The 24,984-nt window shown below is 41.9% G+C and overlaps 1 protein-coding gene across 1 annotated transcript; it reads left to right on the top strand.

Annotated features, from left to right (window-relative positions):
• Window positions 1-24,395, top strand: st8sia2 (ST8 alpha-N-acetyl-neuraminide alpha-2,8-sialyltransferase 2). Its single transcript, XM_023970832.2, has 5 exons — window positions 1-348; window positions 11,383-11,526; window positions 11,622-11,879; window positions 21,904-22,197; window positions 23,166-24,395. The coding sequence occupies exons 1-5, from the start codon at window positions 251-253 to the stop codon at window positions 23,449-23,451; spliced, it is 1,080 nt and encodes a 359-aa protein (XP_023826600.1). The 5' UTR covers window positions 1-250; the 3' UTR covers window positions 23,452-24,395.
• Window positions 24,396-24,984: the final 589 nt, after the last annotated feature.

The raw sequence follows: 24,984 nt of genomic DNA, 5'->3' as shown, positions 1-24,984 counted from the left end.
TTGACTGGGGAATTGAGGTGAGGATGAAAACAGTGCYGCTTGGAAAAAGGAAGAGAAAAAAATACGTTATAAAAATATATCAACCTGGGATTTGTTCCGAGACAAATTGTCTTCGTTCAAGATTAACATTGAAGAATATTGGTGGAGATAATTGAGTAAAATCTATCAATTTCGGCGATTAAAAGGATAATGTTTTCAATCGATTTAGATTTTTGTCGCTTGGATTAGTTCTGCAGCCTTCTCCTGAGTCATGCAGTTAGAATTCCGAACATTGATATTTGGAATTGTAACACTGCTGGTCATATTTCTGATCATTGCTGATATTGCTGAAGTCCAGGAAGAAATTGGGTAAGTATAGCGGTGTTTCTGATTCGTTTTGTTCATGATTTCTGTTGCACTATACACGTGTTATATAGATGTGAAAATGCATTATTCAAAGAAATTGAATCTTATGTTCATGTGCAAATTATGTTCGATGCTGCGTTATCTTCACTCATTCATTAGAACTTCAGAAGACATTGAGTGCTCCTCCAACGTTAACATTTCTCCAGTAGGCTGTAGGCTGTTAGGATACATTTGCAGAGTTTCATTCCAAAACGCTATACATTTTCTGAAATGTTGGTAAATTAGCTTTTATTGTTTAAAGATATTATGAAAGAGATGAGTGTGTTTTTTCACTATCTAATCATGGTATGGGGTTGTTCAATGACAGACGTATTTGTTTAAAATCTATTGCTTGATGGTTTATTTTGCAAAATGCTACATATCAGTTTAACGCTCAAATAAATTAGTAGTACTGCTAGGTTTTAATTTTTTTATGAAGAAATGTACCAAATGATCATTTGTGACGTCAATATTATTATTATTKTTTGTAATAATACAGTAATATGAGATCTGTATGTAAAACATTTACATTTGACATTTTAGTAATTTAGCAGATGCTCTTATCCAGAACGTCTTACAGTAAATGGATTCATCTTAAAATAGATAGGTGAGAAAACCACATAAAGTATCACAGTCAAATATACAGGATACAAACATTCTATTTAAAATCAAATCAAATTGGATTTGTCACATGCGCCGAATACAACAGGTAGACCTTACAGTGAAATGCTTACTTACAAGCCCTTAACCAACAATGCAGTTTTAAGAAAATACCCCCCAAAAAGTAAGAGATAAGAAAAAAAAGAATTAAAGAGCAGCAGTAAATAACAATAGCGGGGCTATATACAGGGGGTACCGGTTCAGTGTCAATGTGCCAATGTGCAGGGGCATCGGTGTCGAGGTAATTGAGGTAATTATGCAATTGCAGGTAGGGTCTATTAAAGTGGCTATGCATAAATATAACAGAGAGTAGCAGCAGCGTGGGGGGGGGGGGGGAAATAGTCTGGGTAGCCATTTGATTAAGCTGTCCAGGAGTCTTATGGTTTGGGGGTAGAAGCTGTTTAGAAAGCCTCTTGAACCTAGACTTGGCGCTCCGGTGCCGCTTGCCGTGCAGTAGCAGAGAGAACAGTCTATGACTTGGGTTAACTGGATGCTTTTGACAATTTTTAGGCTTCCTCTGACACCGCCTGGTATAGAAGTCCTGGATGGCAGGAAGCTTGGCCCTGGTGATGTACTTGCCGTCACGCACTACCCTCTGTAGTGGCCTTTGTGGTCGGAGGCCGGCAGTTGCCATACCAGGTGTTACATCTTCTCCCTGCCGCACGCCCTCTAACTGCTCATCCTGTGGTCTCCTTGACCTGCCGCCACTCCCCCAGTGCTCTCCCACTTCTTCTGTGTGAGATTGTGCCTGTTTTCCTTGCCTGACACGGGTTTCCTCTCAGCTGCCAGTTCCTGCTGCTCTGACTCTGGTTCCTGTCTCCAGTCCCACTGTCTCCTCATCTGCATACTCTGCTGGATTCCCACTCTACTCTACTGGTCACTTTGGATTCCCAATGACTGCTTACCCTGTCCCAAACCCCTCAGCTCCAGCTCAGCTCCGCATCTGGGTTTCCTCTCAACCCGCCAGCTTCCCCCTGCTCCCATACTTCCCTGTGTTTCAATAAAACATTGGTTATTCATCCCGCAGTCTCCTCGTCCTGAGTCTGCTCTTGGTTTCGCCTGTTCACCTCGTGTAACGACCAGGTCAGTGACATGCAACGCGTCAGGATGCTCTCAATGGTGCAGCTGTAAAACATTTTGAGGATCTGGGCATCCATGCCAAATCGTTTTCAGCTCTCCTGAGGGGGAAAGTTTTGTGTCTTTACGACCTGGTCCTGATGTGCTGGACATGTTAGCTAAGACAGTTGGATATTAGTGGGGAAGAACAAGTATTTGAATACACTGGCCGATTTTGCGTTTTGCCTACTTAAAAGCATGTAGTGTGCTCTGTAATTTTATTAATAGGTCACTTCACTATGGAGACGGAATCTAAACAAAATCCAGAAAATCAATTGTTATGATTTTAGTAATTAATTGCATTTTTAATTGCATCGACATAAGTTTTGATACATCAGAAAGCAGAACTTATATTTGGTAACGAAACCTTTGTTTGCAACTTACAGAGATCATACGTTTCCTGTAGTTCTTGACAGGTTTTTGCAACACACTGCAGCAGGGATTTTTGGCCGACTCCTCCTACAGATTTCTCCGCAACTTTAGGTGTTCGGGGCTTGTCCGCTGGCAATACGGACTTTCAGCTCCCTCCAAAAGATTTTCTATTGGGTTCAGGTTGGAGACTAGGGCCACTGCCAGGACCTTGAGAGATGCTGTCTTACGGAGCACTCCTTAAGTTTGGCCAATTGGGTGTGCTTCGTGTCGTTTGTCATGCTGGAAGACCCAGCAGACCACTTCATGCTCTTATGAGGGAAGGAGGTTGTTGGCAAGATCTTCGCGATACAATGGCCTCATCCTCCCTCAAATACAGGTGGCAAGTCGTCCGTCCCTTTGCGAAAGCATCCCCAAGAATGATGTTTCCACCTTCATGCTTCACGGTTGGAGATAGGTGTTCTGGGGTTGTACTCATGCTTCTTCTTCTTCCAGAACACGGCGAGTGGACGGTTAGACCAAAAAAGCTGTATTTTTGTCTCATCAGAACAACAAGACCTTCTCTCATTCTCCTCTGGATATCAGATGGTCATTGGCAAACTTCAGACAGCCTGGAGACATGCACTGGCTTGAGCAGGGGGATCTTGCGTGCGCTGCAGGATTTTAATCCATGACGGTAGTGTGTTATATGGTTCTTCTTTGGAGACTGTGATCCAGCTCTTTTCAAGGTCATTGCCAGGTCTGCCCGTTAGTCTGGGCTGATCCTCACTTCCTCATGAATCATGATGCCCACGAGGTGAAATCTTGCAATGGGAGTCCCAGCCGAGGGTGATTGACCGTCATCTTGAACTTCTTCCATTTTCTAATAATTGCGCAACAGTTTTGTTTTCCTTCTCACCAAGCTTGCTTTGCCTATTGTCTGTAGCCATCCCCAGCCTTGTGCAGGTCTACAATTTATCCCTGATGTCTTACACAGCTTCTGCTGGTCTTGGCCATTGGTGACAGAGGTTGGAAAATCTGTTTGATTGTGTGTGGACAGGTGTCTTTTATACAGGTAACAGTTCAAACAGGTGCAGTTAATACAGGTAATGAGTGGAGAACAGGAGGGCTTCTTAAAGAAAAAACTAACAGGTCTGTGAGAGCGGAATTCTTTACTGGTTGGTAGGTGAATCAAATACTTATGTCATGCAATAAAATGCAATTAATTATTTAAAAAATCATACAATGTGATTTTCTGGATTTTTGTTTAGATTCCGTCTCTCACAGTTGAAGTGTACCTATTGATAAAAATTACAGACCTCTACATGCTTTGTAAGGTAGGAAAACCTGCAAAATCGGCAGTTGTATCAAATATTGTTCTCCCACTGTATATCCTTTCTGCCAACAACAAAATACAATTATAACATTTAAAATCTATGAGATATAAATCTGAGAACAGTAATATTTTAACACAACACATGACGGTACCCATAAGCAATAATGTCTGATGAAAAAACACAAATTTGAAGAATTGGGGATATAACGTTTTGGAAATAAACTCTTCATTTGTGTCCATTTCAATGTTACAAACCGCTGTCCATTTGTTGATACGTTCTACTCCTATTTCTTTACTGTACATCTTGCATTTTTTAATCGAACCTTTCACTTTAGCTTTCCCTTTGTGATATCCCAGTATAAGCCTAATGCAATTGACGACAGATGTTTAACAGAGCGTCTATACCTGGATCTACAAAGACCAATTTGTCTGCAGTGTAGCCTCCATGCATTATATAGTAGGCTTCCAGTATCTTGAGACTACCTTCAGATCCTGTGTGTGTGTGTGGTGTGTGTGTGTGTGTGTGGTGTGTGTGTGGTGTGTGTGTGTGTGTGTGTGGTGTGTGTGTGTGTGTGTGTGTGTGGTGTGTGTGTGTGTGTGTGTGGTGTGTGTGTGTGTGGTGTGTGTGGTGGTGCATGGGTGTGTGCGTGTGTAATCTTGGCACTTTACTTATGGGGTGCATGGATGGAATAATTGCTACAAAACTAGGGGAGTCATAACACATGGGATCAAAAGTAGGCTACCTAGTATGGAGAGAATGGACTGGTAATCAGATAGTTTCAGGTGTAACTCTACACTGTTAACTCTCTTCACTGCATAATACTGAACTCTCTAACAGCTGTGTCAACTGGGTTTTGCTCTAATTCTATTGCGCTTTCATAATAAAAAMCGTGTATAGTCACTATTTTAGAAGACATATTATCACAATAGACCAGACCATTGTATCAAAAGGAACCAGCCCATTGGAAGCCCATTTTGCTTTCCACATCAAACCTTGAATCAATTGCATCATCAGGCTGAGTTGAGGCTTGAGGTTGACCGATTAATCGGAATGGCCGATTAATTTGAACCGATTACAAGTTTTCATAACAATCGGAAATCTGTATTTTTGGACGCCGATTTTTTTAAATATATTTTTTACACACACCTTTATTTAACTAGGCAAGTCAGTTAAGAACACATTCTTATTTTCAATGACGGCCTAGGAACGGTGGGTTAGCTGTCTTGTTCAGGGGCAGAACGACAGATTTTTACCTTGTCAGCTCAGGGATTCAATCTTGCAACCTTACGGTTAACTAGTCCAACGCTCTAACCACCTGCCTCACGAGGAGCTTGCCTGTTACGCGAATGCAGTAAGAAGCCAAGGTAAGTTGGACTGTCGTTGCTCCAACGTGTACCTAAACATAAACATCAATGCCTTTCTTAAAATCAATACACAGAAGTATATATTTTTAAACCTGCATATTTAGCTAAAAGAAATCCAGGTTAGCAGGCAATATTAACCAGGTGAAATTGTGTCACTTCTCTTGCGTTCATTGCACGCAGAGTCAGGGTATATGCAACAGTTTGGGCCGCCTGGCTCATTGCGAACTAATTTGCCAGAATTTTACATAATAATGACATAACATTGAAGTTTGTGCAATGTAACAGGAATATTTACACTTATGGATGCCACCCGTTAGATAAAATACGTAACGGTTMCGTATTTCACTGAATGAATAAAAGTTTTGTTTTCGAGATGATAGTTTCCGGATTCGACCATATTAACGACCTAAGGCTCGTATTTCTGTGTGTTATTATGTTATAATTAAGTCTATGATTTGAYAGAGCAGTCTGACTGAGCGATGGTAGGCACCAGCAGGCTCGTAAGCATTCATTCAAACAGCACTTTCGTGCGTTGTCAGCAGCTCTTCGCAATGCTTCAAGCATATCAACTCCCGAGATTAGGCTGGTGTAACCGATGTGAAATGGCTAGCTAGTTAGCGGGGTGCGCRCTAATAGCGTTTCAAACGTCACTCGCTCTGAGACTTGGAGTAGTTGTTCCCCTTGCTCTGCATGGGTAACGCTGCTTCAAGGGTGGCTGTTGTCGTTGTGTTCCTGGTTCGAGCCCAGGTAGCGGCGAGGAGAGGGATGGAAGCTATACTGTTACACTGGCAATACTAAAGTGCCTATAAGAACATCCAATAGTCAAAGGTATATGAAATACAAATCGTATAGAGAGAAATRGTCCTATAATTCCTRTAATAACTACAACCTAAAACTTCTTACCTGGGAATATTGAAGACTCATGTTAAAAGGAACCACCAGCTTTCATATGTTCTCATGTTYTGAGCAAGGAACTTAAAYGTTAGCTTTCTTACATGGCACATATTGCACTTTTACTTTCTTCTCCAATACTTAGTTTTTGCATTATTTAAACCAAATTGAACATGTTTCATTATTTATTTGAGGCTAAATTGATTTTATTGATGTATTATATTAAGTTAAAATAAGTGTTCATTCAGTATTGTTTTAATTGTCATTATTACAAACAAATTTTAAAAATCGGCCGATTAATTGGTATCGGCTTTTTTTGGTCCTCCAATAATCGGTATCGGTATCGGCGTTGAAAAATCATAATCGGTCGACCTCTAGTTGACGCACCCCAGGGCTTCTTGACAAATGGCATGCGCTTGGTGTTTTTTTTCAACACTTCAGTGTATCCTGTGTGCACTCCAGCTCCAGTCATGTTATGGTATAGAGGGCTGTTTGGTGGGTGGATGTGTGGATAGAATATTACTGTTTGATTTGTTACTGAGAGCAACAGACTGGAGACAAAATGAACAGTTCCCTTTCAAATCAAATCAATTTGTATTTGTCACATGTGCCGAATACAACAGGTGTAGACCTTAACGTGAAATGCTTAACCAACCCTTAACCAACAATGCAGTTCAAGAAATAGAGTTATATTTACTAAATAAACTAAAGTTAAAATATATWTATATTTTTAAAGTAACACAATRAAATAACAATAACGAGGCTATATACAGGGGGCACCGGCACCGAGTCAATGTGCAGGGTCACAGGCCAGTCGAGGCAGTTTGTACATGCAGGTAGGGGCAAAACGACCGTGCATAGACAATAAACAGCGAGTAGCAGCAGTGTGAAAACAATGGGTGGGGGGGATGTCAATGTAAATAGTCCGGGTGGCCATTTGATTAATTGTTCAGCAGTCCTATGGCTTAGTGGTAGAAACTGTTAACCTCTCTGGGATATTCGGGATGCTAGCGTCCCACCTCAACAACAGCCAGTGAAATTGCAGGGCGCCAAATTCAAAACAACAGAAATCTCATAATTAAAATTCCACAAACATACAAGTATTTGACACCATTTTAAAGATAACCTTGTTGTAAATCCAGCCACAGTGTCCGATTTCAACAAAAAGGCTTTACGACGAAAGCACACCATCTGATTATGTTAGGTCAGTACCTAGTCACAGAAAAACACAGCCATTTTTCCAGCCAAAGAGAGGAGTCACAAAAAGCAGAAATAGAGATAAAATGAATCACTAACCTTTGATGATCATCATCAGATGACACTCATAGGACTTCATGTTACACAATACATGTATGTTGTGTTCGATAAAGTTCATATTTATATCCAAAAATCTCAGTTTACATTGGCGCGTTATGTTCACTAGTTCCAAAACATCCACTGATTTTGCAGAGAGCCACATCAATTTACAGAAATACTCATAATAAACATTGCTAAAAGATACAAGTGTTATGCATGGAATTTTAGATCCACTTCTTCTTAATGCAACCGCTGTGTTAGATTTCAAAAAAGCTTTACCGAAAAAGCACACCATGCAATAATCTGAGTACAGCGCTCAGACAACAAAACAAGCCATACAGATATCCGCCATGTTGTGGAGTCAACAGAAGTCAGAAATAGCATTATAATTATTCACTTACCTTTGATGATCTTCATCAGAATGCACTCCCAGGAATCCCAGTTCCACAATAAATGTTTGATTTATTCGATAAAGTCCATCATTTATGTCCAAATACCTCCTTTTTGTTCGCGCGTTTAGTACACAATCCAAACTCACGAGGCGCGGGCAAGTCCAGGCGAAATTTCAGACGAAAAGTCATATTACAGTTTGTAGAAACATGTCAAACGAAGTATAGAATCAATCTTTAGGATGTTTTTAACATAAATCTTCAATAATCTTTCAATCGGAGAATTCCTTTGTCTGTAGAAATGTGATGGAACGCAGCTAACTCTCAGGTGAGCATGCGTGATCAGCTCATGCCAAACCCCTGACTCAATCAGCTCCCATTCCCTCGTCCTTCACAGTAGAAGCACCAAACAAGGTTCTAAAGACTGTTGGCATCTAGTGGAAGCCTTAGGAAGTGCAATCGGACCAAATTTACACTGGATAGGCAAAGAGTTGAAAAACTACAAACCTCAGATTTCCCACTTCCTGGTTGGATTTTTTGTCAGGTTTTTGCCTGCCATATGAGTTCTGTTATACTCACAGACATCATTCAAACAGTTTTAGAAACTTCAGAGTGTTTTCTATCCAAAGTATATGCATATTCTAGCTTTTAGGACTGAGTAGCAGGCAGTTTACTCTGGGCACCTTTTTATCCAAGCTACTCAATACTGCCCCCCTGTCCCAAAGAAGTTAAGGAGCCTTTTGGTCATAGACTTGGCACTCCGGTACCGCTTGCCGTGTGGTAGCAGAGAGAACAGTCTATGACTTAGGTGACTGGGGTCTTTGACAATATTTTGGGCCTTCCTCTGACATCACTTAGTGGATGGCAGGAAGTTTGGCCCCAGTGATGTACTGGACCATACGCACTACCCTCTGTAGTGTCTTACGGTCGGATGCCGAGCGAGGCAGTGATGCAAACGGTCAGGATGCTCTCGATGGTGCAGATGTATAACTTTTTGAGGATCTGGGGACCCATGMCAAATCTTTTCAGTCTCCTGAGGGGAAAAGGTGTTGTGGTGCCCTCTTCTCAACTGTCTTGGTGTGTTTGCACCATGATAGTTAGTTGGTGATGTGGACACCAAGGAACTTGAAAGTCTTGACCCACTCCACTACAGTCCCCTCGATGTTAATGGGGCCCTGTTCAGCCCGTCTTTTCCTGTAGTCCACAATCATCTCCTTTGTCTTACCTCACTGCCAGGTCTCAGACCTCCTTCCTATAGGCTGTCTCGAAGTTGTCGGTGATCAGGCCTACCACTGTTGTGTTATCAGCAAACTTAATGATTGCGTTTGAGCCGTGTTTGGCCATGCAGTCATGGGTGAACAGGGAGTATAGGAGTGGACTAAGCACGCACCCCTGAGGGGCCCCAGTGTTGAGGATCAGCATGGCAGATGTGTTGTTGCCTACCCTTACCACCTAGGGGCGGCCCGTCAGGATGTCCAGGATCCAGTTTCAGAGGGAGGTGTTTATTCCCAGGGTCCTTAGCTTAGTGATGAGCTTTGTGGGCACTATGGTGTTGAATGCTGAGCTGTAGTCAATGAACAGCATTGTCACATAGGTGTTCCTTTTGTCCAGATTGGATGGGGCAGTGTGGAGTGTGATTGAGATTGCATCATTTGTGGTTCTGTTGGGGCGGTATGCCAATTGGAGTGGGTCTAGGGTTTCCAGGATGATGGTGTTGCTGTAAGCCATGACTAGCCTTTCAACGCCTTTTGTGGCTACCAATGTGAGTGCTACGAGGCGGTAATCATTTAGGCAGATTACCTTTGCTTTCTTGGGCACAGACATAACTGAGCCCTGCATCAGAAGACTCTTCTATCTTACACAAACTCAACTCTTGAAGCTTGGAAGATACAGTTCTGCCTTCTGATAGAACAAGAATCAAGCTTCTTGTGGCTGTAAATGTTAAGTAGCTGGAACAGTTGGTACTGTAGCACTTTATTTTACAGTACAGAGATGACCAGGTATTTATTACAAAATTATGGTGGTAATATCACAATAATAATCATGTGTATGTGGTAATTACAGAGTAATAACCTATTAATTACAACTGTTTGTTTCATGAAGTAGCTTTCCTATATTGGWATATCTCTCCACTCCAAGAACAATAGAGTAGTTGTGTTGCTCCCCAGATAGTACAGCTAGGCCTGTCACCTTCATTTGAGCAGACTGAATGCTCCTGGCTCCTTGTCTGCTGCTTGTCATATTAGTGATTCTCCTTGCCTCTGTAATAACTGACTCAAGATACAATTGTACATACTTAATTGAGACACACTCCATTTGCAACGTCCTTTTGGACATAATGGAGCCGTAGTATTATGGTACTGTGTGCTTGCTCTAATTTAATTTCTGGAGCTTTATGGTTTTATAAACCCCATGAGAGTTGGGACTTTGAAGCAGATATGTTAGCCGACTTAATCGTCTTTTCTTTAACACATTGATGTTGCTGTCATAAAAGGCAATAATGATCTATGTCTTGAGCAGTAGTCCATGCTGCTCATAGTGTACAGATTGTATATCATTCAGGGTTGATCTATACAAGATTTATAGAGGATGTTTAAGCAATGTTGACCAACTACACCTCTTTATCCAGACTCACAAGCACCAGTAACAGTCAGATTGGTAGATCAGTTGGCATGTCCTGTTTTTCCCCTCAGGTGTATACATAAGATACCTGAGATATTGAGGTACCTAGCTCTACCAGGGATCATATGACACATTTTGCTCACATGCTTCTTTAATGACATGAATGGCCTTCAGCACTCATGTATCAGTGTTACACCAACAACAGTTCTGTTTCACAGTCTGACTGCGTTTTGATGCATGCTCTTCTCTTTCACGTTCATGTCAATGTGATGAGCCTACTGCTCATCTGAATACACATTAAGAGCATAGCCATGGATATTCTGACAGCCTGAATTATATGTGATGCCTGGAATTTGATTAAACCACCTCTTGCCCCTCACACTTCATGTTCTGCACGATTCCATTCATCTGAAAATAATATGATGAATTATTCTGATAGTGGGTAAAATAACTTTTCGTTGGTCTAGGAATATTGGAGGTTCCAGAACATTGTACTTGCACAGCGTCAATCCCAAACCCAACAGGTTTGTCAGGCTGACCTGCTCCTTCTATTGCCTTCTGGTTTTATAATACTCATCAATTCTGTTATTCTAGCCCTTTATTTGCTTCCCCTTTTGAGCTATTATGCTTGCAGACTTGTAAAATAATTAACAGACTTAATACACATGAACATATCAAGCAGTGGATTACAGAATTGTGTGTATCTAATTTAAATGATTGATAAATCACCCAATTGATGTACAATTGATGTGCAAGTGATAGACACATAGAACTTCCCTGCGGTTTGAAATTAAGTATCACATTTATGAAGACATGAAATTGACTGGCTTTCATTATACATTGGGTGGCTTTACACACATGACATCGTTGTTCATTCACACTGCTTTTTCAAGTGATGATATGCGTTTTTATATCACATGTATTAAAGTCATGTTGCATTTCATTTCTAATGGATGCCTCGCTGTCCTGTTGTAGAAATGTAGCAGTGAAAGCCAATCCTACACCTTTAGTCAATGAAGGGGAGGACAAGAGTCCTGCTTCTCCTTCAGGCTCGAAAAATGCCACCAGGCTCTCTTCAGATAACTGGACCTTCAACAGAACCCTCTCCAGCCTCATCAGGTAGGAATACAATCCTCTTCTGCATTGGTCTCTATTAGGTCTCACACTCCCATAAGCTGGGTATTCCTTCATGGATGACCTTCTTCCTTCTATAGGAAGAACATCCTGMGGTTCTTTGACCCAGAGAGGGACATCTCTATTCTGAAGGGCACATTGAAACCTGGAGATGTCATCCACTACGTCTTTGACCGTCAGAGCACTACCAACATCTCAGAGAACCTGTACCGGTTGCTACCCACTGCATCCCCCATGAAGAACCAGCACCACAGACGCTGTGCCATCGTAGGGAACTCTGGGATCCTACTCAATAGCAGCTGTGGGCCAGAGATAGACTCCCATGACTTTGTTATCAGGTGAGGTTCCCATAACAGCTATTTCATAAATTGAATTGATACAGGTGATTTTCAGTAGTGCGTTAAGGCATCTCCATTTAATTAAGCAATCTTCTTGTATAAAAGGGAATTATGAGTTAATTTATTGCTGCATTTGCAGTGAAATATTCAGGATAGTAATGAGTCTCTCTCTATAAAAGCACTATTCATCTTTATACTCATCTAACTGTTATGTAAGCACAGTCCCTTGGATTGAACAAATACTTCACCTTGAGGAATCAATGCCACTGAGCTAGAACACGCATTGTCCACACCGTTGGAATACCCGCTACTTTTTTGACCTTCATGTTTGTTTGATGATTTGCAGACTTTTAGAAATGAGCAGCAATACTTACAGCAATTAAATTCCTTCTGGGTAAATGTGACATTTTAAAAAGCTACTGCTGTCTACCCAAAATTTAATGAGGTGCTTTAGAGAAGCACTGCCGTTAGTTCCTAGGACTGCTACACTCATGTACCAGGGGAGAATGTCTGTCTGAAACCATCCGTCAGTGCTGCTCTGTGCGAGTGTGTCAGCAAATGGCTTTCTGTGAGTAGGTTATTTATTGCTACTCACCGGTTTGTCTGTCAGTAACAACAAAGTACAACTATGCATTGTAATGTTATAGGGGGAAGAAATCCAGTTTGCCTTACTGTGTTGCCAGTACGGCAAGGCATTGTGATTATGATGAAGAGAGAGGTATCTGAACTAATTAATGGGAATTGGGAAATATGTGAAACCATATCAATAGTACATGGATTGTTTGGATGGAAAATCATAGCATATCTCTGATCTTTTGATTCCTGTACAATAATTGTGACTCATTACATTGGGGTGGGATTTTTCCCCATTCTCCTTGTGTGACTTCAGCTGCAACCCCTGCTGTTATTACAGGGCCTTAGTGTCATTGATCTACCATCGTCTGGATATGCAGAGCCATCAGCAGTGGTGCGTGGGTAATATCACTGGTGAAGCGAGCCAGAAAAAAGCCATATTACAACCTATGTGATGTGATAATTGCTTTGTTTGCTTGATAACCAGTTCATATGCCTTGCCACCATGATTTATAGGCCTAAGGCAGAGACCATAAGAAGACACAGTGGCAGAATAAATTCAACCACCTTTGTTTCATCACAAAACCGGAGAGCAACCTCTGTCCGGTGAAGTGCATAAAGCTTATTGCATGTAACAAACAGTTACATTACCTACAGCATGGTCAAGTAACTTAATGTTTCCGCAATTTTTGAACCACGAAACAACTATTGATTTAGAACCACAGAGAGTTACAGCAAGTCATAAAGAAAACAGGATCTGCTTCACTATTCCAGTACCATTTCAACATCATCAAATCACCCCTGCTTAGTCTAATACAGTACCAATCAGAATCGCCATAATAATCATTGCCCAGTATGTAGAATTTAGTTGAAACCACAAGTCCAAATCCCTATCAAGTAAAATAAAATAAAATAAAAATGTATTTGTCACATGTGCCAAATACAACAGGTGTAGACCTTACAGTGAAATGCTTACTTACAAGCCCTTAACCAACAATGCAGTTTTAAGAAAAATAAGTGGAGTAAAAAATAGATAAGTAATAAAAAAAAATTAAAAAAAGGTTACAAATAATTAAAGAGCAGCAGTAAAATAACAATAGCAAGGCTATATACAGGTGGTACCTGTACAGAGTCGATATGCGGGGGAACCGGTTAGTCGAGGTATTAATAAACAGAGAGTTGCAGCAGCGTAAAAGTGGGTCTGGGAAGCCATTTGAATAGTTGTTTAGGAGTCTTATGGCTTGGGGGTAGAAGCTGTTAAGAAGCCTTTTGGACCTGGACTTGGCGCTCCGGTGCCACTTGCCGTGCAGTAGCAGAGAGAACAGTCTATGACTAGTGTTGCTGGAGTCTTTGACAATTTTTAGAGCCTTCCTCTGACACCGCCTGGTATAGAGGTCCTGGATGGCAGGAAGCTTGGCCCCGGTGATGTACTTGGACGTACGCACGACCCTCTGTAGTGCCTTGCAGTCGGAGGCCGAGCAGTTGCCATACCAGGCAGTGATGCAACCARTCAGGATGCTCTCGATGGTGCAGCTATAGAACTTGCTGAGGATCTGAGGACCCATGCCAAATCTTTTCAGTCTCCTGAGGGGGAATAGGCTTTGTCGTGACCTCTTCACGACTGTCTTGGTGTGTTTGGACCATGATAGTTTGTTGGTGATGTGGACACCAAGGAACTTGAAGCTCTCAAACTGCTCCACTACAGCCCCGTCGATGAGAATGGGGGCGTGCTCGGTCCTCCTTTTCCTGTAGTCCACAATCATCTTCTTTGTCTTGATCACGTTGAGGGAGAGGTTGTTGTCCTGGCACCACACGGCCAGGTCTCTGATCTCCTCCCTATAGGCTGTCTCATCGTTTTTGGTGATCAGGCCTACCACTGTTGTGTCATCAGCAAACTTAATGATGGTATTGCGGTCATGCCTGGCCATGCAGTCATTAGTGAACAGGGAGTACAGGAGGGGACTGAACACGCACCCATGAAGGACACCCATGTTGAGGATCAGCGTGGCGGATGTGTTGTTACCTACACTTACCACCTGGGTTCGGCCCGTCAGGAAGTCCAGGATCCAGTTGCAGAGGGAGGTGTTTAGTCCCTGGGTCCTTAGCTTAGTGATGAGCTTTGTGGGCACTATGGTGTTGAACGCTGAGCTGTAGTCAATTGTCGTGTCTTTGGCTATGCCGGATGACATGCTATTCTATCAAATAATTTCTCTGTAATTAATATTACCTGATTAAGCTAATCAGGTAGATAATTAACTAGAAAGTCGGGGCACCACGAAATAATGTTTATAGAGCTGTTATCTTCCGAATAAGCTCTTAAAGACCTGGTAATCTTTTACATCAATAGCAGTCAATATTTAATCGTCACCTTGTTTAGTCTCATCTGAAAGTTGTAAATTCTTGGTTATCTTCACGAACCCTGGCTAACAAGTTGAATCAGCAATACACAATTTGGTTGAATTATTTATTTACTAAATAATCCAACAGAATGGATCATACATTGATTACAAATTATGTCATAAAGAAAACGTCCCCTGGTGGACGGAACAGATACGACGGCTGGTTACACAAAGAGAGGGGGTTGGGTTTGAGTGAAAGAGTGGGAAGACTGAGTAACAAAGGGAGAGGCGATGCTATCGTAAATACAGAATCTTATGCATTCTAAATAACCGCCTATTTGAAAAAGGAGAATGCAATAAATATTTACTCTGAGCAGCGCTTCGGTAGATGGGAGGCCGGGTTGTCCAGCATGGATCTCTGGTCCTCTGAAGACTGTCTAGTGGTGAACTGGAGCATGGTAGAATGGATACTCTGTCCGTCCTCTCCTAGCCCACGTTTAGCGACTGCTGTTAACTCAACGGCTAGGAGGTATCACTTCTGGAGTGAATAAGTGTTCAAAGTTCATACCAAGTTGCCATACTTTTAAGCTCATGCTATATTCTGGCTGGTATAGTCGAAATTCATCCTTCCGGGGTGTAGGTCGTCACCTTCACATTGAAATTCGATGCTAATTCGATGCTTCCTTAGGTTGTCTAAGGTTGGCTTAGTTCTGTAGGTGGTCTTTGTCCTTTCAACGTGGGGACCTCAAGTCCACACGTCCTTGGAACAGCTTATTATCTGAGCCCTTTTAAACGTAGGACTGTCGCCCTAACGTCCTCGGAACACAAAGTTACATTTTCGTCAAGGGCTTTATATAGGAGGGGAGAGAAGGGCGTGTTTCATAGTTTATAACCAATGTCTCTTCACATGGGCGGGGCCACTGAGTGAGCAGAGCTTTAACCTTATGAAAACCCAATTCTCTCATTTGGAAGCTAAAATTACATTAMATTTTTTCACAAATATTTTAATATTTAAACATTTAAATTGCMCAACAATTCCATGTGAATTTGATAACTATAATGTGTAGACTTTCCAAGATACAGTTTATGTCATCCTATCATTAGTAAGAATGTCTCAGACGCCAACTGATCTGGCATCATATTCATTAAGTACCAACGCATATTTTCAACTGGTTGCATTACCGAAATGTGGTTCCTTTCCCCCCACCTTGTGATGTTCCCAGACTCTATATGTTTAACAAAGGCTTTTCAAGAATCCTTCAATCCTTCAAGAGAGAGGAAAGGGAGAAAGGTATTTATGGGGGGGTCAAAACCTCACCCACAAGCCAACATCATGACACAATGAATAGCATTCTCACATTGGTGTTCCTTTTGTCTTGGTGGAAAGGGCAGTGTGGAGTGCAATAGAGATTGCATCATCATTGGAGTGGGTCTCGGGTTTCCGGGATAATGGTGTTGTGAGCTATGACCAGCCTTTCGGTAGTCATTTAGGCAGGTTACCTTAGTGTTCTTGGGCACAGGGACTATGGTGGTCTGCCTGAAACATGTTGATATTACAGACTCAGTCAGGGACAGGTTGAAAATGTCAGTGAAGACACTTGCCAGTTGGTCAGCGCATGCTCAGAGTACACGTCCTGGTAATCCGTCTGGCCCTGCGGCCTTGTGAATGTTGATCTGTTTAAAGGTCTTACTCACATCGGCTACAGAGAGCGTTGTCACACAGTTGTCAGGAACAGCTGATGCTCTCATGCATGTTTCAGTGTTACTGGCCTGAAGCAAGCATAGAAGTAATTTAGCCTGTCTGGTAGGCTCGTGTCATTGGGCAGCTTGCGGCTGTGCTTCTTTCTGTAGTCTGTAACAGTTTGCAAGCCCTGCCACATCCCACGAGTGTCGGAGCCAGTGTAGTAGGATTTAATCTTAGTCCTGTATTGACGCTTTGCCTGTTTGATGGTTCATTGGAGGGCATAACGGGATTCCTTATAAGCTTCCGGGTTAGAGTCCCACTCCTTGAAAGCGGCAGCTCTAGCCTTTAGCTCAGTGCGGATGTTGCCTGTAATCCATGGCTTCTGGTTGGGGTATGTACATACATCACTGTGGGGATGACGTCATCGATGCACTTATTGATGAAACCGGTGACTGATGTGGTGTACTCCTCAATCCCATCGCAAGAATCCCAGAACATATTCCAGTCTGTGCTAGCAAAACAGTCCTGTAGCTTAGCATCTGCTTCATCTGACCACTTTTTTATTGAGCATGTCACTGGTGCTTCCTGATTTAGTTTTTGCTTGGAAGCAGGAATCAGGAGGATAGAATTATGGTCAGATTTGCCAAATGGAGGGCGAGGGAGAGCGTCTCTGTGTGTGGAGTAAAGGTTGTTTGGAGTTTTTTTCCCTCTGGTTGCACATTTAACATGCTGGTAGAAATGATGTAAAATGGATTTAAGCTTCTCTGCATTAAGGTCCCCGGCCACTAGGAGCGCCGCCTCTGGATAAGCGTTTTCCTGTTTGTTGTGGTAAATAGACAGCTACGAAGAATATAGATAAAAACTCTCTTGGTAAATAGTGTGGTCTACAGCTTATCATGAGATACTCTACCTCAGGCGAGCAAAACCTCGAAACTTCCTTAGATTTCATGCACCAGCTGTTGTTTACAAATATACACACACCGCCTTGTCGGGCGTCTGAAGTAAATCCTTTTCGTCCGACTCATTAAAGAAAAAATCTGCTTCCAATACGAGGTGAGTAATCGCTGTCCTGATATCTAGAAGCTCTTTTCGGTCATAAGAGACGGTGGCAGAAACATTTTAGACACACAGTAGCGCAATTGGTTAGGGGACCGTAAAACGGCAGCCGTCTCCTCCGGCAGCATTGACGTATCGACATCCATGGCTAATTTAGGAAAGGGTCCATTTTAGCTAGCTAGCTAACCACCAGAGGACAACAACAGAACGAGATGCTCAACACAACGAGTTTCTGTCAGTGACGTATGCTCTCAATGTGATGTGATTGGAGTGAAGCCAAATCCAAACTGGCTTCCCGTGACACTTTTTTTTGGTGCGCCAGGACCATTCACAGTTGAGCTCACTCAGTTCAGCTTAATGCTGATTGGCTATTATTTTTTTGTTTAATTATCAAGGGAGGCCAAATGMTCGCTGGCTTCCCTTGCATTCAATACTATGGATGGCAAACATGTCATACTCTTTTGGACCAGACAGCATGAGTCAGCCTCTTGCGAAATGAAGATAATTGTTGAAACACAGAGAGACAAAAGATAAATAATTGTATGTTTTTTTCTTGGTAAATTGTTTGGGGAAGCCTGGCTTCCCTTGGCAACCATGAAGGCACGTCACTGAAAGCCATATGCCTCTGGGTCGTTCCACCAACTAGGTGCCTTTTGAGAAGTGTAACTTGTTCAAAAAAGTTCTGTCATAAAGAGAACTTGTTCACCTTAATAAAAAACAAGTTTTTCCATCTCAAGAAGTTGAATTAAAARAAAATATGGCTATAGTAAGCACCTATTAAGTGCCAAATAAAGTAACACGGTTGACTGTAATAGGGTTGACGATTTCATCTTAAATCAGCCATAAATCCCCATTTGACAAGGGGAATGGAAGCTTGTTGTGTGCAACAAGGAGTGGAAATTGAATACAAGGTTCACAAAAAAGTACATTTCTAGCCTGTCTATCTCTAACAGGGTTGATGTGGTATGCTCTACCCGCTTAGTTTTCACCAAAATACAACAGAAAATGTTTTTTAAAACATTTGCTTTTACACTATGATTTGACTATTATAGGTTCAATGTTTCTTTTGAATAAAATATTTCAAAAGGAATAGTTTCACCATATTAAAACGTTCAGTTCGCGTAACAGGGTTGACCTTAAAATGAGGGACAGACGTAAATTAATCACTAATCACATGAAATAAATAATACTCTTCAGAACTGACTTTGTCAAAGAAACAAAATAACTAGGGCTTTACAATGATGGTGAAACTTTTTTGTATTAAGTGAGTGGAAATGTTCCTAGGAGTGACACAGAGTTGATGGAGGGACATGTCAAAATGCTGAATTTTGGCACTTTAGCAAACCTTTAGTTGTATAAAAATAAATCAGATGTATTGAATTCTCCATGTGATCTATATTAAAGGGCACTTCAATTAATATAACAGGCTTTTAAAATTCTGTATTGGTTCACAATTTCTACTTAAAATATCAAAGGGACGCAAAAGGCACTGATTTCGTGGAACGACCTATACAGTGCCTTATTCAGACCCCTTGACTTTTTCCTAATTTTTTTAGGTTAAAGCCTTATCCATAAAATGGATTAAATAGTTTTTTTCCTCATCAATCTACACACAATACCCCATAATGACAAAGCAAAAACTGTTTATTTTTGCAAATKTATTACAAATAAGAAACTGACCCTTCACGGAGTACTTTGTTGAAGCACCTTTGGCAGCGATTACAGCCTTGAGTTTTCTTGGGTATGATGCCACAAGCTTGACACACCTGTATTTGGGGAGTTTCTCCCATTCTTCTCTGCAGATGATCTCAAGATTTGTCARGTTGGATGGGGAGCGTTGCTGCACAGCTATTTTCAGGTCTCTCCAGAGATGTTCGATCGGGTCAAGTCCGGGCTCTGGCTGGGCCACACAAGGACATTCAGAGACTTGTTCTTAGTGTTCTTGTCCTATTGGAAGGTGAAACTTCACCGTAGTCTGCAGTCCTGAGCACTCTGGAGCAGGTTTTCATTAAGGATCTCTCAGTACTTTTCTCCGTTCATCTTTGCCTCAATCCTGACTAATCTTGCAGTCCCTGACGCTGAAAAACATCTCCACAGCATGATGCTGCCACCCCCATGCTTCACAGAGGAATGGTGCCAGGTTTCCTCCAGATGTGATGCTTGGCATTCAGGCCAAAGAGTTCAATTTTGGTTTCATCAGACCAGAGAATCTTGTTTCTCATGGTCTGAGAGTCTTCAGGTRCCTTTTGGCAAACTCCAAGCGGGCTGTCATGTGCCTTTTAGTGAGGAGTGGCTTCCACCTGGCCACTCTACCATAAAGGCCTGATTGGTGGAGTGCTCCAGAGATGGTTGTCCTTCTGGAAGGTTCTCCCATCTTCACAGAGGAACTCTAGAGCTCTGTCAGAGTGACCATCGGGTTCTTAGTCACCTCCCTGACCAAGGCCCTTCTCCCCCAATTGCTTAGTTTGGCCTGGCGGCCAGCTCTAGACAGGGTCTTGGTGGTTCCAAACATCTTCCATTTAAGAATGATGGAGGCCACTGTGTTCTTGGGGACCTTCAATGCTGCAGAAATGTTTTGGTACCCTTCCCCAGATCTGTGCCTCAACACAATCCTGTCTCGGGAACTCTACGGACAATTCCTTCGACCTCATGGCTTGGTTTTTGATCTGACATGGGGACCTTATATACAGTGGGGCAAAAAAGTATTTAGTCAGCCACCAATTGTGCAAGTTCTCCCACTTAAAAAGATGAGAGAGGCCTGTAATTTTCATCATAGGTACACTTCAACTATGACAGACAAAATGAGAAAAAAAATCCAGAAAATCACATTGATTTTTAATGAATTTATTTGCAAATTATGGTGGAAAATAAGTATTTGGTCAATAACAAAAGTTTATCTCAATACTTTGTTATATACCCTTTGTTGGCAATGACAGAGGTCAAACGTTTTCTGTAAGTCTTCACAAGGTTTTCACCTACAGCACCTGATGTCACAGGAAGGCCAAAAAGATAATCAAGGACATCAACCACCCGAGCCACAGCCTGTTCACCCCGCTACCATCCAGAAGGCGAGGTCAGTACAGGTGCATCAAAGCTGGGACCGAGAGACTGAAAAACAGCTTCTATCTTAAACAGCCATCACTGACACAGAGAGACTGCTGCCTACATACAGACTCGAAATCATTGGCCACTTTAATAAATGGATCACTAGTCACTTTTATAATTCCACTTTAATAATGTTTACATATCCTGCATTACTCATCTCATTTGTATATACTGTATTCTGTACCATCTATTGCATCTTGCCTATGCTGCTCGGTCATCGCTCATCCATATATTTATATGTACATGTTCTTATTCCATCCCTTTACTTACATAGATTTGTGTGTATTAGGTAGTTGTTTTGGAATTGTTAGATTACTTGTTAGATATTAATGCACTGTCGGAACTAGAAGCACAAGCATTTCGCTACACTCGCATTAACATCTGCTAACCACGTTTATGTGACCAATACAATTTATTTGATTTGATCTGAGCTCAATTTCGAGTCTCATAGCAAAGGGTCTGAATTCTTATGTAAATAAGGTATTTCTGTTTCGTGTTTTTTATACATTTGCAAACATTTCTAAAAACCTGTTTTCGCTTTGTCACTATGTCTAGATTTCTGAGTATTTTTTTTTTTTTTWAATCAATTTTAGAATAAGTAATGTAAAAAATGTAAAAAAAATATGGAAAAAGTCAAGGGGTCTGAATACTTCCCGAAGGCACTGTATATGGTGGAAGAGTAAATCCCAAAACCCCTTGCTGCAGGAGTGTCAGATCAACAGGGAAATTGCAAGACAGGTCAGGATGAGTTGGCAGAGAAAGACATGGTTTAGCAAGGGCAGTTAGCTGGGAGGGAGTGATGAGGGATTTRCTGAGGTATTCAGGCAGGGAGATAATCCCTCTACTCACAGCAGTGCTCAGCTCCACCCACCTCTGGCTCTCACACAGTAGCCTCACATTCTACTTTCATAGATATAGGACACTTTTTTTCATTTTAGGTCATTATCTCTCTGTGTTTAGTAATCACTTTTACTGAGGTCAGTCAAGTAACTTTCTGTGAACTCCTTACCAATACACAGCAGCATGACACATGGAATACATTAATTAAGGTTTTCAWCCCTGAGCTAGGTGTGTTTGGTATGGGATTATTCTTAGCTGACTGATTATGTGCCTAATTCAGGTTGAACAATGTCTGAGCATCCTAAATGATTGTACGTGGTGTTTAGAGCTTCTGGAGGACAGTAGGATATTGACCTCAATACTTCTGGCAGACTAATCAAAAGGATGAAGTGATAGCATAATAATTTATATGCATGGCTCTTTGCAGATGTAACCTGGCGCCAGTGGAGGAGTATGCTGGGGATGTGGGGCGGCGCACCAACCTGGTGACCATGAACCCGTCGGTGGTGCAGCGGGCCTTCCATGACCTGGCCAGTGAGCAGTGGAGGGAGCGCTTCCTGCAGCGGCTCCGGGGCCTCAGCGGCAGCGTGCTGTGGATCCCAGCCTTCATGGCCAAGGGAGGAGAGGAGAGGGTGGAGTGGGCCATCCGTCTCATCCTGCTGCACACGGTGGATGTGCACACCGCCTTCCCCTCACTGCGCCTTCTCCATGCTGTCAGAGGGTAAGACAAGGAGGGAACACGTGTGCCCTTTGTGACACTGCAGCATGTAGTCTGTCTGTACACCTGTGAACTCCTCAACCCAGGGCCTGGTAGCCACTAATCTAGCAGCAATTCACAGGTCCCCTGCTATTTTTAAACACAGCATTACAGCTACTCTAAAGGCCGTTGGTGGCCAACTTACTGCTGCTTACTGCTGCTGGCCTCTCTGTCTGCCGTTGGATTTGCAGAAGGAGGACAGTTAGACAGGGACAGCAGGACTGGTATTTTCTGTAGTATAGTTAGGCAAAAAGCCTGGAATCTTCTCTGAAAGGGCAATAGATGTTTTGAAATGCAGGGAAAACGCTAATGAAATGCAGTGCATGTCTATGACATTTTAGCTATACTGGTTTTTGATAAATGCTCAGTATGCCAAACTGAATACTTTCCCCTGGGCTTCTGCTTCTCTGACTACTAGATGCCCTTTAAATAGATCATCCTTTGGCTTCCCCATTGACCTACTAATCCAGAGAGTCTACTGCTAGGAGAGTATCTATAGGTCCTGGTGGGCCAGACTATGAGTGAGAGGACCAGATGGACCTTGCTTTGTTACTGCGGGCCCCAGACCCCTCTGTCTTATCACAATTCAGCTCCTCTACTCGAGTCGACTGGCTCCTAAGCATGTATCCACCCAGAGATCTGAGTGAAAGCCACCACATAGGGAGGGAATGGCGCTTATTGTTGGGGCTTATTCAATAGGGCTGTGTTTACAAGTGTATGCTAGTTTAATAGATTCTATAGAAAAATGTTCAGATATTAAGGAAAACATTGAACACTCACTGATAAATAGCTCTAGCCTAAAACAAACATTCTTAAGATTTGTATACATTCTTCTTAAGACATCTGAGATTTCTTTCTCAGATGTCAGGTCTCTTGGGTGCCATGAAAGACCATTTGATTGTTTACTCTCCCTCTTCATTCTTCCTCGTCAGGTATTGGCTGACTAACAATGTCCAGATCAAGAGACCCACTACTGGTCTGTTGATGTACACCATGGCCACTCGCTTCTGTGAGGAGATCCATCTGTACGGCTTCTGGCCTTTCCCTCGGGATTCACAGGGGAAACCAGTCAAGTACCATTACTATGACACTCTGACCTACGAGTACACATCCCATGCCAGTCCACACACTATGCCATTGGAGTTCAGGACACTGAGTTCACTCCACAGACAGGGGGCGCTGCGACTCAACACTGGCTCTTGTGATGCAGGAATGTAATCTAAAAAAGCAGCATGGAATGTACACTGAGTATACCAAACATTTGGAACACCTTCCTAATATTGAGTCGTCCCCCCACACACACACTTCTGCCCTCAGAACTGCCTAAATTCRTCCGGGCATGGACTCGGACTCTACAAGGTGTCAAAAGCATTCCACAGGGATGCTGGCCCATGTTGACTCCAATGTTTCCTACAAAGTTGGCTGGATGTCCTTTGGGTGGTGGACCATTCTTGATACACAAGGGAAACTGTTGAGTGTGGAAAACCCAGCAGGGTTGCAGTTCTTGACATAAACCGGTGCACCTGGCACCTACTACCATACCCTGTTCAAAGGCCCTCTCTGACTGGCACACATACACAATCCGTGGCTCAATTGTCTCAAGGCTTATAAATCCTTCTTTAACCTGTGTCCTCCCCTTCATCTATACTTATTGAAGTGGATTTACCAAGTGACATCAATAAGGGATCATAGCTTTCACCTGGATTCACCTGGTCAGTCTGTCATGGAAAGAGCAGGTGTTCTTAATGTTTTGTATACTCAGTGTATATCACCATCAAAATGACCTATACACTTTTGGGAAAAGACCTCTCAAAGGAAATAGTTTCATTTTATGAAACTGTTACAGGACACTTTTATGAAGCTATGAATTGAGTTCAATGACAGTATGTAGGATACTGCATGTCTAATTTGGGCTCATATTGTTGCCCTACAAGAGACATGAGCAGTGAATAATTTTGAAAACATGTTTACAGTAACCTGTGAAAATGATSTAAAACAGAAACTTGTTGCTTTGTTCATTGTTAAATCAAACTAATTGGTGTTGGTAGGCAAATTGCTTCTTTGTCAATGAGAAGACTGAAAATGTTATTGCATTTACATGGCATATGTGTCATCTAAAATGAATGTAATTACAAAGTTTATAAATACTTCCTCCAAGGGCATTGTGAATGTGAATTGAACTACTAAGTTATCAATAATTCATCCATTTTGGTCATTATTCCTTTGAATTATACGATAAATCTACTTCATCAGTTCTGTTGGAGACATCATGTTATATCATATCATATTAGACAGATTGAAGGCAGGAACACCAGTTTGCAGGGCACTGGTTGAACCACAAGATGGAAGCACTTCTTCATAGGGGAGCTATATGTAATATTATTGCATTGTAATACATTTAAAAAATCCTTAATATATCTACAGTAATAGTGAAATGATAGTCTTTAACAATATTTCCCCAAAATGTTTTATTGGGCTCACACAAAATTGCATTCTAATGGTGCAGGCTTCTTATTGATTAGCAAAAGACGGACCGTCTCTTGTTGTCAAATTGACTGGGGCCAGCAAATCTCTTGTTGTCAATTCAACAACAGACCAGTGAATTTGACAAGAGATTTGCTGGCCCCAGTCAATTTGACAGGAGACAGTTCATTGTTGAGTTGTTACATGTAGTACCTTTAATTAGTGAACATGGGTTCAACTACATGCTAATTTTCATATTTGTGATGGTTTGTGAGCTCTCACTTTAAA

Source organism: Salvelinus sp. IW2-2015, linkage group LG26 (assembly GCF_002910315.2).
Source record: "Salvelinus sp. IW2-2015 linkage group LG26, ASM291031v2, whole genome shotgun sequence".
NCBI classification, from domain to species: Eukaryota; Metazoa; Chordata; class Actinopteri; order Salmoniformes; family Salmonidae; genus Salvelinus; species Salvelinus sp. IW2-2015.
The sequence above is the reverse complement of the archived record's forward strand: the minus strand, read 5'-3'. Positions and strand labels throughout refer to the sequence as shown.